Source organism: Limulus polyphemus, unplaced genomic scaffold (assembly GCF_000517525.1).
Source record: "Limulus polyphemus unplaced genomic scaffold, Limulus_polyphemus-2.1.2 Scaffold1242, whole genome shotgun sequence".
NCBI lineage: Eukaryota > Metazoa > Arthropoda > Merostomata > Xiphosura > Limulidae > Limulus > Limulus polyphemus.
The window spans coordinates 14,031-33,152 of NW_013666852.1; the positions used below are offsets into that span (position 1 = coordinate 14,031).

The window sequence follows — 19,122 nt, forward strand, 5'->3', positions numbered from 1 at the left end:
TTATTCTGCTCCACATTAAACAGGGATCGTCGTGTATTTACAAGCTTTTTCACTATCACCCATTATTATAATTTATTTTTTCATTATTTAGGGAGCATTATAAATAGTTATGTTTTTAAAAGAAAAAACTACTATTGTTATAAATAACACATTCAATTGAACTAAAATATGCATGCTTATTTGAATATATTTACACGTGGCTTGTATATGTCGTATATATACTATTCATACCTTCGGTGTATAGGACGCAAGCAGATTTTGACATCACATTTTGGGGTAAAAAAAGTGTGTCTTATACACCGAAAAATACGGTAGCTTCCAAAATATAAACGTCAATTACGTATTTATCGACGGTTGATTTACTACTAACGCACAGTTGCCTTCGCTCTGGCCCGCATTTGAAAACTGGAAAAAGTATGCCTGAATCATAGGGTTGTCTTTTAAGTCCATTGTTTTCATAATGCTGTTTACCGAGAAATTTGATGTAGTAAAGGGCTACGTAGGAGTGAAGAAATAATTAAATGGTTATATATGTGTGCGTGATATATTTTATTTATTAAGCAGTTATCGAAAAACTTCATAGTGCACTTAAAGAAACAAAAAGCTTTTTTCCCAATACCACAGCTTAATATTCAGTATATAAATATTCAAAAGTACCTTACTTTTGATTGTATTTAATTTTGGCTTAAATATTCACATGTTTGAACATAAAAGTGTACACAGAAATTTAGCTTTTTCGTGTGGTAATTAAATATAGTTTTGTAGAATTTTCTTTTTTAGTTGATTATGATGGATTTTCTTATTGTAATGTGATTGAAATAAAGAAAAATATGTAAAATTTGTGTCTTCAAACCTCTCATTGTAATGTTAATTTAGTTGAAAAATAAAAAAGCCTACAATATTGATAACTTGAGTTCCTCACGAAACACCAAATTTCCTATTCATTGAAAGATTTATATATTTATATTTAGGGCTAACATTTCGTATTACTAAACTGTTTGTGGCCTGTATTTAGAGTGACTTACTATGTATGAATAATACGTGCGTTTAGACAGAACATTGAAATACCACTACAATAGATTATAGACAGACATAGTTTTGTTTTCATCCGAAATACAGTTTTAAGCTATTCAGCTTTCCAGGGTAAAGATATTAACAACTAAGTTTAGATATATCACTGAATAACTTGAAACTCTTTATCGGAATGAAAAATGTAAAAGTTTATCTTGGAACTACTTGAAGTCTATCATGAGCTCTACCTCTGTGATCGACCTAGTTGGGCGATGAGACCTGATAATCCAGTTTCTAGTTAGTCCTAATGCGTTTTTTGTTACTTCATGTATCGAATTAGCTGGCGATGACAGCTGATACTGCATTTCCTAGTAAATCATGACACGATTTTTAAATTTCTGTTGTGCATATTGGTGTATAGAAGACATTTTACCATAGAAATAAACGAACTTATAATACCTTATAATTTGATATTTTACTTTAATAAGACAGTCAATGTTTCAGTTTCTTCAGGAGCACTTCAATAAAAGAGAAACCGTAACGGTATGTTACGATTTGTGTTTTAGTAGAACGCTCCTGAAGAAACTGTAAAGCGAAACGTTGAGTGTCCAATTAAAGAAAAATAAATTTGGTGTTATAAGGTCGTTTATTTCTAGTATTAAAATGATACGATTTTTGGTACCTAACCTATCGCCTAGCTGTGCGATGGGAACTGATATGCATGATACAATTTATGTAACCTAATGTATCGAGCTAGCTGGGCGATGAGAGCTGATGCTGCAGTTCTCAGTTAGTCATGATACAATTTCTGTTATTTTATGTATCGAGCTACCTGGGCGATGGGAACTGATATGCATGATACAACTTATGTTACCTAATGTATCGAGCTAGTTGAAAGACGAGAGCTGATACTGCAGTTCTCAGTTAGTCATGATACAATTTCTGTTATCTAATGTATCGAGCTATCTGGGCAATGATAGCAAATATTGCAGTTATCAGATAGTCATCATGTGATTTTTGTTACCTGATGTATGTTTCTCTTACAGTTGCTGAAGTAGATTTTCTATGTTTATTATCTTAAAAATGTAATTATTTATGTTCTTGAAACCAGTATCATAACAAACAGCACCCTGTTATCAAATTGTTTGAATAATATTTAGATTCAGCTACGTTTTCTTAAATGTGCTATTTCGTTAAATTTATAGGATAAATTACCTACTACAAGGTTGCAGAGCACACAGAGAAGTAGATAGAGACATAACGTGAACATGTAGTTTAGAAAAATATTCAACAGTGGAGATGATTGTTGGGCTGCATTAGATATATGAAATAAGGGTACCTTTTTATGCCTTCACAATTACCTTACTAATGTATTTGAATGCGAATAATTAGAACTTGATGAAGTAGTTCTTTTAGCTCATTCTTTGTTAGTATATAATAATTAGTTATTCTGAAAACTTTATTCAAAAGGAAAGTTTATAATTATTTATTTGTAGTGTGGAAGTCGAGTCACCCTCCAGCAGTGTCTCGAATTATTTACAAAAGAAGAGAAACTTGATGGGGATGAAAAACCAGTAAGTTATTTCTTAATGAAGACAAACCAATAATGCTTTAAGGTTTTTATTCTACTGAAAATTAACTAGATATTTATATTAACGTTTCCCTGATAAAGTTGTTCGTGCAGTAGTTCAGATGGTTCTACTGAAAAATTAATTTCGATTGAGGGTAGATCTCTTTCAGTAAAGAGTTCACGGTAAGAGTAATCTCCATTACTACTGTTTTGTGTTTTGTATTAAAGGGCTAGAAATATTGCACACACACATAAATATATATTTATATGAAAGAATAATTGAAAATAACAAAACAAAAGTATACTTATTGTGTTAATGGTTTCATGACTTTATGTAATAACAATGACGTCAAAAGGCTGCCTGATATAATCTTAAATGATTCTTTTCTATAAAAATAGTCACAAAATGTTGTTGATTTTGGAATAGCTTTGTGTACCTGCGTCTTGAAGTGTTTTGTGACCAATAATTCATGTTCTTTTTTCATTTTACTTTTTCCTGTTTTAAATATAACTTAATCGAGATTTTGCTCTGTACAGTTCTTTTTAACGAGTCTCAAAATTTTGATAGTCTAAACAGTTTTTATAGTCGCTGAATATGAGTTCAGTGAATTTGTATACATTTCATTTGTTTGTTATACTTTCAGTTTCAACAAATTTCGAAGTATTACCTATTTCTTTGATGTATATAGATTACTTTTCTCGTATTCCTCCAAACGACAACTGATTGAAGGCAGTATAGTAAAATCAGTGCTGTCGCTTTTAATCTTAATTTCATATTACTTATTTCCGAGTGCCTGCTCAGCAATCTGATAAATTACTGAATCGTGGGAGGGACGTTTGAAATGTGTTATATATATATATTGTTCTGACAGTCCCATTTTGCTTCTTACCTGAAACACAAAGGTATACTCTCTGGAATTGTTATGGATATTGTGCTGAATTCATTATAATTTATAAAACATTTTATCCTACGTGTTTTCCAAGTATTATAAATATAACATGTATGTCACTAATTCTCGATGTAAGATCTTTGATACTAATATAGGCGACAATTTAATCCATATGCCACCTTTGTGCTAGGTGTATTATATTATGCCAAGAACATTTATCACATATTTAGATAGAAGAAAGCCCAGGAGCTTTGCATTATAGACAGTGTGTATTTTTCTTACATTATTCGAGTAAATGTCGAAATTAACACTCAACTTGATCATGGAATACATGATTTCCAAGAATGTATTACCTTATCAAGATTAACTTGGGTGATGAAGCTACAGTGACTTCAGTAGTTTTCCCCTCACTTTAGCATCTAAATGATGCCTCCTCACGTTGATTGGCTGCCTCAGGGAGGAGGCGATGTCACAAAAGACGATGACAACATAGTTCCACAAAGTGGAAACAGTACAGATTTGATCAACATATTTCAAAATGACTATATTCAATACAGTCAGTTTAAATTATTAATTCATTAGTTAATTCAATTTCCTGATCATTTATATTTAAATCATCCTAAAAAAGATGCTTGACACTAACTCATTGATTCTATACATTTCCTGACCAGTTATATGTAAACAGTCTAGAAAAAAACAACATTTATTACATATTATTCATTAATTAAAACTTACACTTTCCCTTGTTTAACTTTATGCAATCAATATAACTTGTGCTAGGTGTATTATTTTATGTAAACAACATTTATCACATTTTCATCATAGTGTATATTAAGATAGAAGAAAGCCCAGGAGCTTTGCATTATAGACAGTGTGTATTTTCCTTACATTATTCGAGTAAGGACGGAATCGTGTAATTCGTGTTGTATTTGTTATTAATATCTCCTCTATTTTGTTTGCGTATCAATTTGATTATCATGGTATTCACATGTTCTCTAATAAGATTATTTTTGTTTTATCAAATTCAGAATGGCAGAATTTATGTGCACAAATTTCTCATCTTACTTAAACACTATAGTTCATAATGAAAAGTAATTGAATAAATAGATTAAACCAAGTCTTATTAATATATACGTTAAACAAATGTACCTATTTTACAAGTACTGAATAAAGAACAGTGTGAACTAGATGATCTTAGTAAAACTCATCATTCTTGTAACATATTTATTCATGATGAATTTGTGGCTATATTTGAGATCAGCATTGACAAGAGTGAATAATAATGGTTGGAGACTGCTTGAATGGGTAACGAAGAACAACTTTAATATAAGTTTAACATAACAGCAAATGTACAACGTTTCGCCCCTAATAATGCACTCACTTGATTTATAATTAAAGAGCCAAACAGTAAGTTTAATTATTTCATGATATCATCCTTTTAGGACAATTTAAATATAAATGGTGAGAAAACGTAAAGAACTAATAATTTAGTGTTAAGTATGACACTTTGTAGAACAATGATGTCTTTGATAGCATCATTCCACCCTCTTCTCCCTCCCTGAGGCAGCCAATCAGCGTGAGGTGCCATCCTTTGGATGCTGAAATGCTGGAATATCTACTGACGCCTGCTACATGCGTTCGACAATTCAATAAGAGTTTGGAGTCCAGACACAAAACATTAAACTTTTGGGATTTCACGAAGAAGAGATTTTAAGTTGTGAAGATTATGTATGTCCTGCTCAAATTGTTTAGCATTTTCATTCTATGCTTGAATACAATTATTGACTTACGTTTTGCTTCATGAGAACTGATTTTGAAGCATATTCCAGTCTCATGACTGCTGGTATGGAGCTATCTTCCAGTCTCATGCTTTGGTATGATGTCACATTTGAATAGAATAATAAATAAGAGAGTCAGTTCTAATGTTCGAAATATCACTTGTTTTACTACAGAGGTAGCCAAGTACTTATATATGATTATTGGATTTTTTTTTTTCAGATTACTTCATTGAAGTAATAGGATGAAGAGAATTTGTTCTTTTTCACTTTGATATTAATATTGGCCTTTTTTATTATTATTTCTTTTTAGTATTGCTCGAAGTGCAAAACCAGGCAGACCTGTCTCAAGAACTTCACAATTCACAAATTTCCAAGTATATTAGTCCTCCGTATCCTTTCTTTTTAGTTTAGTAATCCTTTCCTTTTCAGCCCCTTAGTTACTGCTTATAAAATTGTTAAAACATACAAAAGAAGTTCAAACTAAATCATTGATTAGAAAATAAAAGCATAACCATGCAGCATTGCCAAAGTTTGCTAGTTTGAAATACCTTGAAATTTACAAAATTATCAGCAAAGCGTTTCCGTTAATAGGCCTTAACATATTTTACCATTATATACTTACAGTAAGAAGTTTACCTAAAATAACATTAAAAGAATTATTTTGTTAGCATTGAAGTGTATAATTGCTACAGATTTTGTCACGCAAAGAGAACCGGCGAATATTAATATGTGTAGAAACAAATGTTGAAGAACTGATAAGTACTAACATACATAGAAATAGGAATATAAAAGTTTTAAACACTCAACACATATTATGCACATAAACAAGTATCAAGAACAACAGGTACTTATAACTCACAAAATATTTCCGTCAGCAATTGGTACAAAGAACAGTTAAGAATGTGAATAAATAGGATGTAAATCATATAGTGATAAGCAACAAAGTATGCTTAGTAATTGAGATTTATTTAATACTACTTGTGATATATCAGCCAAAGAATATTAACATCTTTAGAACACTCCTACTCATGTTTGAATACCAATGTTAATGTTATAAAATCTACAATTTCAATTCTATGTAAGGTGAGCATTACAATGGAAACCTGATTGAATTTATACGTGCCCTATACTTATTAGGAAATATTATATTACAAGTTACAACTTTTACAGTAAGTAAGATTTGAAATGATTTGAATGATCGCACCAGTGATCGAAATGTCGTACCTGTTCTAAAAATAAATTTCATTTACTGTAAAAGCTGCAATTTGTAATATGATATAATTAATCAGTAAGTAAACACAAAGTGAAAATATTATTAGGAAATGGTTAGAAGAAAATAAAAGCATTTTTGTGGCATTGCCATTACTTAGGCTTTATGAACATAAAATATGGCTGAATATTCTTATCATTTTATTTGTTATTTATATTGTTAATTTTGAATGCAAAAATAGAAATAATTGCTTTAGAATTGAATTATCCTAGTGTATATTTCAATGTTTTATTTTGGAGATTGGAAAACTGAAAATTCTAAAGAATAAAAACGTTGAATAATATACAGTAAATATTAGTAATTTAACACAATATAATGCAGTTGCCCTGCGAATATGCTTAAAAAAATAGGCAAGATTGTGCACTTTTTTCTACAAATGTGAAACTTTGCATACTTATACACTTTTAATTCTTAACATATTTCTGCTATAGTGTCAATTGTTCAATGCCTCTTAGTAGCCTATATCGCCACTGTTGGCCGATCTAACCGAGCAATATACCAGTTTAAGGGTTTTTGAGTGTTATCTCCATGAATAATTTACATGCAAAACAACAGAAAAATTAACTAATATCACAGCATAATATTATATGCTTCATGTGCATTTTGCCTCCAGTTTTCTAGGTTACAGTTTTACGAATTTGTAGAGTACTCTAAAACTGTTTTGGTAACTATGGGATAAAACACCTTACCCCTACCCCCTTTCTTCATCATAATTCACAGAATTACATAAAATGGTAATAAATGTGCAAACATCAGTTTATCTAATCAAACAAGGTCTCAAAATGCTAAGAAAAACTCGATTTTACTATTTGCAGTACGTCAAACCGATGGACTTAGCAAAGTTTATATGATTAGCTAGTATAAAAGCCCGTCAAAAATGACGGGAAATCATTGTTGAATGATTAACGAAAATTATATAATTTATCTAAAACAAAATTGTCTGTACCTCCAAAATGCAGTCTCGAAGTAATTTTTTAATCACCACATTTTTAGTAAAACCTACGCAGAGGAATGAAATGTTATCGTAAACAAAAGTACGTGTGCACTCTGAAGGAGACTTAAATAGCACTCTTGAGCGTGTTCAAGGTCAGGAAGTGAAAAACATAGAGCGGGCATTCCGACACAAATTTTAAACTCTTTTGACCGTACAGAGGATAAATTATATTTGGTAGTAATAAACGTTTATTTTTCTTTATGTTTAAAGGCAAAGTTAGATAATATATGTGTTAAAATGCCAACAGAATATTTATTAATTAACATTTATTCACTCTTAAAACTATTTAAATAATGGTTCTATAACGTTAGTAATTGTAGGCCTATTTGTAGTCTAATTTAAGCATAAAGCCTAATACATAAACGTAACGTAAGGCTTAGTTACAACACTACTTGGTAAATTCTATTTTGCTTTTAACTACAGCTCAATGTCATAAAACTTCTGAATTAAACTATTTTGCTGTTATATCAGCGAAGTTATTAAAAATAAAGAATAAAAAATCAAACCTTTCTAACGAATCAACGTGAATATTGAGCATTCAACTCAAATACCAAAGAACGCCTAAGAACAATCAGGTGATAGTTTTGTTGCTAAGAGACGATGTATATTGTTGAATATTTCCAGAATAGGAGCGTGAAAGCGTGCTCGACAGAGTGACAAAGGGAATGAGCCTTTTATAGTTAGCGATTATAACAATACATTTAATTCGACATTCATATTTCTAGGCGCTATCTACAATTCTTTTCAGGTCCATAAATGCAAGACCTTTTTCACAAGAATCTGTTAGCACCAGTTCGTAAAACTGAGAAAAATAACTATTTGTACAGCGAGTCACCGGACTATAAATTAGCGTCATCTATATACATGCATTAACTGGATAAACGGCAACGCTATCTATTCATATGTAGTCAGGGATTCGGAAACAATTACCTGTCTCCAGTATTTCGCGGGACCAATTATTATGGGGCACATAGAAGATAGGAAAGGGGATGGGTCTAGAGTGTCTGTGATAGCAGACACAAAGAGCCTCACATTGTATACCTGGAAAAGAAACTGCTTCTCCCCAAATTGTAATTGTTTCAGGTAGACTGTTTTATTAATGGTACATTTTACCTACCTGAGATACTTCTTGTTTACGTATTAAAGAAATAGCAAATCATTTACATAATATGTTAAATTGCACATACTTGATGTTAAAAAGTTATTATAGTTATGCATTAACATATTACTGGTAAGGTCTGTTTAATATGCAATAGTTTTATAGCGAGATATAGTTAAAATGTTAGTTTTTTAGTTATTATTGTTATTATTTTCTAAGTATCAGCTGTATGCACGTGGTTGCCATGTTAAGAACAGGTTGTAATATGGAGTTGCTGGGAAAGTGAAAGAGTAGAGATTTCCGATAGAATGTAATGATTTTGGCAGTCGTCATAATGACGACTAGAGCAGCTTCGCTAGAAAAAGAGAAAGTGTGTCTGTCTGTGACTATGCTAGACAGAGTTTATTTTGTTTTTTGTTTCGCAAATGTTGAGCTAAGCTCATTAACATTTTTAACCAATTATGTTTGAAGATTTATGGAAACTCTCTGATTTTGTGAGACATTTTACAGTCACTTGCGAGAACACTGTAACCTGAACCCAATACCTTTATATTTGTGTCCAGCTAAACATGTTAGTCTCTTATTTGTGGACCCTAGCAGAATACACATATCAACCCGTGTATATCCACCACATTTAAGCATTTCTTTGTTTTTATATTTCGATATCAGGTAAACTCGCAGCGGTTATTGTAATGCCCGTTATATATATATGTATAATTATCAAACAGATCAGCTAACTTCAACTGCAACCTGAAATACAATATAACTGTGCTGTCCAAAAGTGAAAATTTAGTGAGTCAAATGAGTCAACAACTAATGTCGAAAAGAAACAAAGTATGTCTCAGGAAACTGACACTCAGACGAGGAAAATATGTTCTTCATCTGTAATGAAGTTGGAAAATCTAAAAACTACGTAAAGCAACTTCTCCTAATCCTGGCATCAGAGTCAGATCAGCTGCTATATGGGTATGTGACACCAAACTGTTAGTACAGGTTATGTGATTGTAATCGAAATAACATTTCATTTCAAGTTTTTCGGAATTTGTGATGCATACTGGAGAGATTTGGATATTTTGTCAATAAAGTGAAAAAACGATATTTACTCTCCTGGTAATAATACAGTTTAGCACTTGAACCCAATTCAGATCCCCATTCTTGATTGTGACCAGACACTGTATGTATTAGGCAAGAACATTCAATGGACTCAGTCAAATATATTTGATGAGGAGAAATTTAATGTTGATTTTAATATTAAAATGACAGTATGGAAAACAGCAGGAACCTGATTAAAAGGAAGTAGATGGACGGATTTGCTTACTCAGGCGGATACTGTTGCATCAGATAAAGTAGATTTACCTTCAAGCAGCCCATATGACACAAACTAGGTATACTTATTGGGTTATGGCAGCCTCCCTGTACATCCTGCAATATCAAACCTATGATGAATACGTTGAAGGGCTAGAATATTCCGAAGATAAAAAAAAATATTCATGGTTTTATGAAAAGGCAGGACACAATCATCAGTTCAAATATTGGCCACTTATTTTAGAAACTCAGGTGTTTGTAAGGTGTCTGAGGTCAACATGCTTCCAAATGTACATTACTCCCTCAGTCATCTCACACCATTGAATTGTACAAACTATTCCTTATGGTTATCTGTGCAAATACGAGACATGCAACAAATCCCGGTAATGCATCCAAAAACGTCCAAAGAGTTCTGAAGTTGGAAAATTCATATTGCAAAAGATGAAGATGTATTTTCAGTGATGCCATTGGACCAAGCTCATGAACAAAGGATAGTGGGACAATTTGTCTAATGTAAAGACCAGGTACTCTTGGTAGGTGGAGGATTGGTGGTCTAGAAATCACAAGACTTATTCACGAATTTCAAGAAAGTATGCAAACAGCTGTAGGTAGTACTGCACAGTCCAAGATTATGTTTAGTATCTGGCTTTCAAGCAAGATTCGAAATTCATGTGAAACCTATGGTGGACACCATTAAAACCTTGGCAACCCATTCACTGACAACAGCAAGGAGCTCTCATCACTGATGATAAAAGATGTTGCTAATGTATCAGTTGTTAGAGTGTCAATGAAATTAAAGAGGTGAAACTCTAGCAATAATAAGCATTTGTAAAAGAGTGGCACATTGAATGTACCAAGCCAGTCGATGAAACACTGCCTGATATCAAGGTGGCAATGTTCATAGATCTACCAAAGATATCAATGCTCCTTGATGTTGTGGCTATCAATAATAACTGTCAGTTGATCTTTAGGTTTCATATAGGATGCCAGAATCGAGGCTGTATTCTCCACGACTTCTTTTTGTAGGCGGATCAGGCATTCCTCTTTTCACTACTTATGTTGGTAGGTTGTGATACACATCTAAGTCTTCACACAATAAGAACAGATGAGCCAGAGGTTTCAGCTGTTATCTTCGATGGCACTGCAATGTTGCAAGTGCTCAAACCAAAGACAGCAAAAACATCTCAAGAGTACAGTGGATGTGGTATGGAACATCTACAAACAAGGCAGACTTAAATTGTTAGTTAGAGATAAACGAATGTTGTCTTTGGTACCATTTTTTCCTAACTTCCAAAATTTCCTGAGGGTTGATGAAAACAAAATGGAACTATTCCATTAGCTGTCATAGCATGTTATCCAGATGAAAGTGGACAATAAAGAAATTTCGTTAACTGATGACTAAAATGTCCTGTGTGTAATACCAGCTGGTGAGAATCTACCCTAGCTTTTGTTATGCTCATGTGATACAAACACACACCATCTTTCACTGTGTTACTGCTGTGAACAAAGGCCACAAGCACCTCATGATTAAAATTGTCAACCCAGACGTTGTTGTACTTACCATTGGTGCATACTATCAGCTATCTACTGATGAACTGTGGATATATTTGGGAGAAAAATATATTCTGAGACTTACCAGCTCACCAATATATACCTGCTCTGGGACTAAAAATATCAGCAGCTCTTCCATTGTTCCATGGCATAACTGGTTGTAACATCGTGTCTGGCTTTGCTGGCAAGAAGATAGATAATTGCCTGGCTATATAAGAGATAGTCATTATTCTCCTGTATGATTATAGCAGCGGGTTAGACAAAGCATGACTTTACTGTACACATTCACTTGACGAAAAGTCGGGAGAGATCAAAACTCCTGTAACACACATTCATATACAATAAAGTCATTATGTGTTATTTTATAACTAGTAAAATTTTTATATGTGTTTGACATTTTAGGTGAACAATGTCTAGAAACACCCCACATGATGAAAAGGTGATCAACTGACGGGATCCCTCCTACCAGCGGCATTATATCACTGACTAATAAAATTAATGTGAAAAGCAAAAGGCCCTGAAAGAACTGTAATTCAGTATATAATGATGTAAATATGATTTGAACACAGGAACATGTCAGTGCTCTTTAATAAGCAAAACGAGTTCGTTTTCCTCTTATAAGTGGAAAATTCTTTAAATATGGCCTTTTAATATTCCAATGATAGATGTCTCATTTTCTAGAGCCCTCATTTGATTGTATAAACTGATTTTTTTGTATTTTTTATTCCATTTTGTGGCATTCTGTGGATTTTGAAGAAGAAAGGGGGTAGGGGTAATTTTTTTGGCAAAATGTCAATAAAGAACCTTTTGAAATTATTATATTGTACATCATTTCACTCCACAGGTATCAATTCACTTTGAGAATTCTTTACAAGTACCTATGAAACTAGAGGCCAAAATGTGCAATGAAACAGATAATACTAGGAAGCGATTTTTGCTCATTTTTCTGACTAGCTATTACTTTACTGTTTTCTTTATGATAATATTCACATTCATGCCAGCATTTTGAGATATATTGAGCCTTAATTACTCAATTATTAATGGAACTATGCTATAAAAAAAAACACATTAAACTGCTCTATTGCTCACTTAAGTCGGCTACCAGGTGGGGAATAGGCCGCCAGAGGGTGCTGATCAATTGGCACAAAATCAGTAAATGCTCAGCAAGTAAAGTTGTTTAAGTATACAAAGTCTCACATATGGAGGAAAATATTCACCGTTATACAGTTATACTAACCAACAAAGAACTTAAAATTGATACTATACAAGTGCAATATCATGATTTGTTTCTTTCGTCGAAATAAATATATGTTTTTGTTTTGTAACTTTAGTATTCCATATGAAAATTCAGGTCTACATATTGGAGAATACAAACAAACAATTGTTTTTTCAAAGTAACAAAGCCTAATAATATCATCAAACCGTTTCTAGGATTCCAAATTTAAGAGGTAAAAAGTATCTCCTCTGATTGTTTAGTCTTTCTTAGGCGTCCTTTACTTATTCATGGCCTGGTGGTTAGGACACTGAACTTGCAATTTGCTCGCCCTTTCAGCTGTGAGGGAGTTATAATACGACGATCAAACCCACGTTTCATTGGTTTAGAGTAGTTAAGAGTTGGCAGTGGCTCGTGTTTACAAGCTGCCTTCCTTCTAGTCTATCACTTTTAAATTAGGGATGTCTTGTGCAAATAGCCTTCAACTAGCTGTGTGTAAAATTTAACAAACTTCATAAAAAAAATTATTCTAATGAAGAAACTATAACTTGCTCATATTAACATAAACATGACTCAACGGCAGCAAAAATGGTAGAGCACGTTGTAGAAACTATAACCAGCATTTATTTTGTACTAAAAGTAAAGGAATATGCATTACTTTATGAGAAATTCATGTGTATCTGTGAATTCATAATTGGATAATATCCAAATAAATAAGAAAAAAAAATTGTCAGTAGAGTTGGGTGATTTTTTTTACCCTATTTCAGACAATGGTTATGGCATTGTTGTAGTACATTATCTAGGGAACACTCAATATTCTCAAATTTTTTGTGAAACCTTTAAGGAACTGCTTAGACATCGAGTCACAACCTTTGAATATTTGTACTTGTCGAGATGGAAACGAGGTTGGATTCAGAGCTAACCTGCAAATCTAAAGTACGCAAAATGCCCAACGTGTTACAAGTGTAGCAAGCATGAATGTGATCATAGTGGCACAACTGTTGTTCAAAAACTTGGCCGTAAGATAGGTCAGAGAACACTCGATGGAGGAGGTGCCGTGAAGTGTCCAAAGAAAATTACATTTGTGTACTAGAGCGTACATTTATGGATAAGTCTGACGACTTGTCTTCAAATGGGGGAAGAGAGCGAAAATGATTCGGTGTGGTGCAAATCTCGATGATGCAAAGGAGGAGAACGATTCAAGTTCAGGTAAGGAACAGAGATTACAAAAAATGTTCTCATTGAAGTGCAAGAATATTACAAGGATAAAATAATGGCGAAACAGCATGATCATAGCATGCAGGTGTTCCACTTTGGTAGGATAGAAACACCTTACTGACAACTTGGATCAAAGGAAACAGCACCGAAAAATGAGCCCTGGTTCATACCATAAACAGCCATGGACCTCATTATTAGGCTTCTGGATTTCCAGATCTGCAGGGATACCCCACCACCTACTAATATAGCCATATTTTCTTCCATTGTATCAGATATTGCTTATGAAGATGGTTGTGTATAGCATATAACAAAAATAGTTTTACATGAAATAAATTAAAAAGTGCAAATTATTAAAGACAATGAAGTCACAACATTAAAATAAGCTTTTCGTTTGATTATTTCATAGAGGTAAAACTTAGAAGTTTCTGACATATTTTATTCTGCTGAAAGTACAATGAAAGTATAATTTATTGAAAGTTCATAAAAATTGCCATTAAAAACCTACAATATCACGCCTTGTTCTTAGATTTTCTTGCATGGAACAATGCCCCTACAAAACTGTTCAGACAAGCCAGCAGGTATATGTTTATTAAGTTTACCTGGGAAATAATTCAAGTAAGCCAGCAGCAAATGTTCTTACTGAATTTATTCCTAATACTTAATGCAATTTGTTCGTAATGCTCCCATTATTAAAATAATATCAACTAAGGTTATTCTTGAACCTCCTATGCTTCTCTTTAAATCTGATAGACTCATCTTTAAAACTATCATATAACTTGTTATGGTCTATACCTTTTTTTTTACAATATTAGTTTTACCCTAGCTATCCTATCAGACTATTTATTCCCAATCCCCCTTACCATCCAATACGTAAGTTTAGATTAAACTACCTTTGTTGAACATATTTAGAGCTTCCCCCAGACATCCTACTTTCAATACGTCCAAGCAGTTCAGCTGTTGACCTAAGCATACCCGTCATAATCTTTCACGTAAGCCTTGAACTTTGCTAAGTAATGTATTCCCTTATCTAGCCAGAGGGTGAACTCCAGAAAGAATCATGCATTTATTTCTATTTAGAAGCTTCTGAAGGACATTTTAATACTTTTTTAAGCCATTGTTGGTGATTTTAATGAAAAGGTACACAATGGACTATCTGTTCCCTGTTTAATTTGGACATTCAAACCCTGGATTTTAGGCTTGTCAAGTATATAAACATTATGCTAACCCACGGGAGGATGACCTTATAAAATAACTCTTCTGATTTGTAGTATTGAAAACATTTCTTTCTTATATGCACTACAAAATCCCCTTCGTATCAGAAACTGAACTGTCAACACGACATATAATGTATTGTACTTTAACACTTGGCAAGCAAATTCCTCTCCTAGTTTATCTATGCTCCCCATTACAAATAACATCAGTATAATGTAAGAGAGAATAGCACGCTTAGCACACTATGTAAACCTCTTGATCATCTCGTACTTCACTGCAGTCAAAGGTTCAAATCGATTAAAGTTTGACACCTGAATGCTAACTGAACCTACTCTTATAGTCCTAACATTTTTTACTGCTGTCTATCCTTGTAAACCTAGCACTCTTGTTCTCGTTATTCTCAAAAAGTAACCTGATTCTATTAATTTTCTGCCGTACTTCCTCGAATTTTGTTCCTAATATGTTATTTCCACCTTCTAATACCGTAATGTTCCTCAAAGCTATCTCAAATTATCCTCATGAAAGCAAGCTCTGCAAGCATAGTATACTATATCCTGATGTGCCCCATGAGACTCGTACTCAAACTCACTTTCCTCAAAATCAAACTAATTTTGGCATCTACCGCATCCTATAAATTTCACTCAACTTGTCCCTGAACTACTTCTAACCATAATGAAATGTTAGTAAATTATGTTCTATATTAGAACTGCCAATTTATATTCTCAATAGTTGTGTATTTACCCAAAATTAGGTTATTTCACAGTTTATAGATTAAATAGTAGATAATTCTAAAACTAAGATCCCCTGTTAACCAATACTGATACTAAGAATTACTCGTATTGAATCTCCGATTTACCCCCACAGCCCTAGATACACGTAACTAAGCGTAATTGTTAATATAGATAATTTAAGTTAAATCCCTCCCATGTCAAGATGGCACATAGGATCCCATGCTGAACTCCAGTTAAATTGGCACAAGCTGATGAGAATGGTGAGAGATTCCCACTGGATGGGATGCCAGTCTATCGCAGGTTAACCCCCTGCTAATAGTTAGTACCCATCAAACAGCTGGGTAAACTGAAAGAAGTGGGGTAAAGTTTTTTGCTGAAGGACAAAACAACTTGACGCGAACAAGCCCCAAACTCGCAATCATCCAACGACAAGTCCAAAGCATGAAATCAATGAACCATGCTGCTCCATAGGTAATTTGCTTATACATTAAATTATCGGCAACTACCATCTATAATGATATGAACAATAATTTCAGCCCTTAATATTAATGAATAATCTTTCTCACTTAGCCAACAACTGTGATAATTATTCAATTTCAGTCTAATATATAGTTATTTTAATATCATATACTACAACCTAAAACGAATACTATTACCTAAAATCAACAGTAAGTTATGCCTGACGATTTCAGTATAAAGCCTAAGACTAATGTTGTAACTTTAGGCTTGGCTGTAACTGCAGTAATATAACATGGAAGTGTTCAATCCTAACCAACCTTACTATTATGTATAAAAATAATTAGTTTTATTTATTAATAATGCTGACTATAACTAGCAAAACCTCAAACATGGCTATGCATTTTTAACATAATATCGAATTGTACTTTTTCCAGACGGAATAAAATCGGAAATGATGCATTTTGATAGAAAGAGTACTTTCACTCAAGTGTGTGCGTGTATCAAAGCATTTATTGTTTAAAGGGGCTGAGCGTGGCAAAGTGGTTTAGGTAAACGGACTATGAATCCGAGATTTCATGGCTCGTGTCCCGTTGTTGCAGAAACGTGCTTTGAGGCTATGGTAAATCTTATTATTCGGTCAGACTAGAGCAGGCGGTAGACGTTGTTGACTAAACGTCTTTCTTTTAATCTTTAACTATAAAATTAGGACATTGTGTAGCTTTGCATTATAAATGTAAACAAACAAACAAAGAGAAAGTGTTTTCAGAGGACACTTCATGTGTTTCACATGATTTCAGAGCAATTCAACTACACTACTTATTTACACAAAATTCTGAACAGTGTTTGTTATTTTCTACTACAAACGAACTGAAGAACTATAGAAATCAATCTAAGTAGAATAAAAGTAAGTATGTATAACAAATTTTTGATTCTTTTTGTGTTTCTATATAACCCTATCGAGACAGGTCACGTGTCAAATGCCATGTCATCGCGTTCGTTGACTTGCATTCAAAATTTTATTCAACTACTATTTTATGAATTTATGTCAATACATTTGGTATCAAATTGTAAATTATAATTCAAATTTTAGTATTATATGCTAGTTAATTTCTTAATTTATTAAAGTAAATATATAAAAAACACAGCTAAACATTGATTTTGGAGTGTCACGTGGTATGTTAAAAGCAGCACTGGTTCAAATTAGATGTCTGTGATATCAAAATACAAAATCTACAGTTTCGTACGAATTAAGAACTCAAACTATCGATATTGACAAGCTATAATATAAAATAAAAACCTCTTATATTTTCTATTTACTAAGATATCACAAATGTACTGAATCAAATATAGTGCCCCCTCCTCATTTGGAAACAGTCCCTTATATATAATTACTTCTATATATATGACATGAATAACCAATAGAAAGCTCAGAATGTCTCCCTAATGGTTTTCTCAGCCATTTTTACGTTAATTTGGGTTAAATTGTTTTCATTTCACACAAGATTTTAAACGATATAGTAAGTCTTTAGTGAGCTTTAAATTTCATGTTTTTTTAGACTCAAGTACAGCTTAGTTACTACGCTTGATAAATTATAGTGGAATTGTATGGTATCGATAGAGTAATTTATGATTTTCTGGTTAGTTAAAATGTATATATAAAACCTTTAATTTTTTTTTTTCACATCCTCCACATGGGAAATTTCATAAGGCTTAGCAACCTACGACAAGCGGCAATCGAGTACAAAGGTCGTAATTTGTTTGTTTGTAATTAAGCACAAAGCTACACAATGGGCTATATGTGATCTGCCCACCACGGGTATCGAAACTCGAATTCTAGCGTTGTAAGTCCGCAGACATACCGCTGTGCCACTGGGGGGCAGGTCGTAACTAGATGAGACAATTGTTTGGTTTACTTCTTTATTTACTGTTCTATGTTTTAAGAAAAATAAGTTTAAGAACCTATTTGTAAATAATAATAATGTATAATAGTTGAAATGTGACTGTATTTTACAAAATACTAGTCCACTGTAACACAGCTAAGACAGGTCACTTTGTAGAGACTAAAGGTCAGTTATTATTGGATACGGTAACACGAGTACACGTGCGCTGCGTCATTGTAACTTCTGTACTGTTAATCAGGCACGGCTGGAAGGTCAGTATCATAAAAATAATAAATATATATAAATGTATAATGTTATGAGATTTAAGCTATTTAGACTAAACATTTGTGTTTTCGTGTTAAAATCTGTAGTCATTCTAGAACGAAAAAACATAATTTATATTTTTTCCTAATTTTATTGAGGAACAGAAATAGAACCAACCCGTACAGAAATACAGTAGCGAAAATAACAAATAAAATACAATTTTATTTATAAAAAAATTGATAATTATCTGGAGATTATAAATATTTTGCATGTGAAATTTGAAAATGTTATAATGCATTAAAGTATTTTTAATCTTAAAATCAAAATTGCTTTGCATGTTAGATAGTCAACATTCTGAAAGAAAAAGGCTTACGAGAAAATCTTAATACTTAATTTAAAAACTTGATATTTTGTGTACGAAAACCTTGTAATGTTTACCAATAACCTGCAAAATTTTGTAAAGATGTGCCTACATTATCAAAAATCATAGTATAATTACTCTCATGGATACTTTCGTGGTTACGAGCTGGGTGGATTCCACCCAGCCCGTAATGGAAGGAATATCTGTAAATTTGTAATATGCAGTTCGAACAGCACATTGGTTGTGTAATTTCGATCATGATTAGAAATCGTGATATCACATAAGTATGTGGCAAATGGATTAAAATGAGTTAGAC

At 32.7% G+C, this 19,122-nt stretch overlaps 1 protein-coding gene across 1 annotated transcript in view; it reads left to right on the forward strand.

Moving 5' to 3' along the window:
* LOC106462758 (ubiquitin carboxyl-terminal hydrolase 2-like) overlaps positions 1-19,122 on the forward strand; it is a 30,104-nt gene that overhangs the window by 5,801 nt on the left and 5,181 nt on the right. The window contains exons 3-4 of the mRNA XM_013922709.2: positions 2,508-2,585; positions 5,560-5,638. Coding sequence (XP_013778163.2) covers positions 2,508-2,585; positions 5,560-5,638 — 157 coding nt within the window. The remainder of the gene's footprint in view (positions 1-2,507; positions 2,586-5,559; positions 5,639-19,122) is intronic.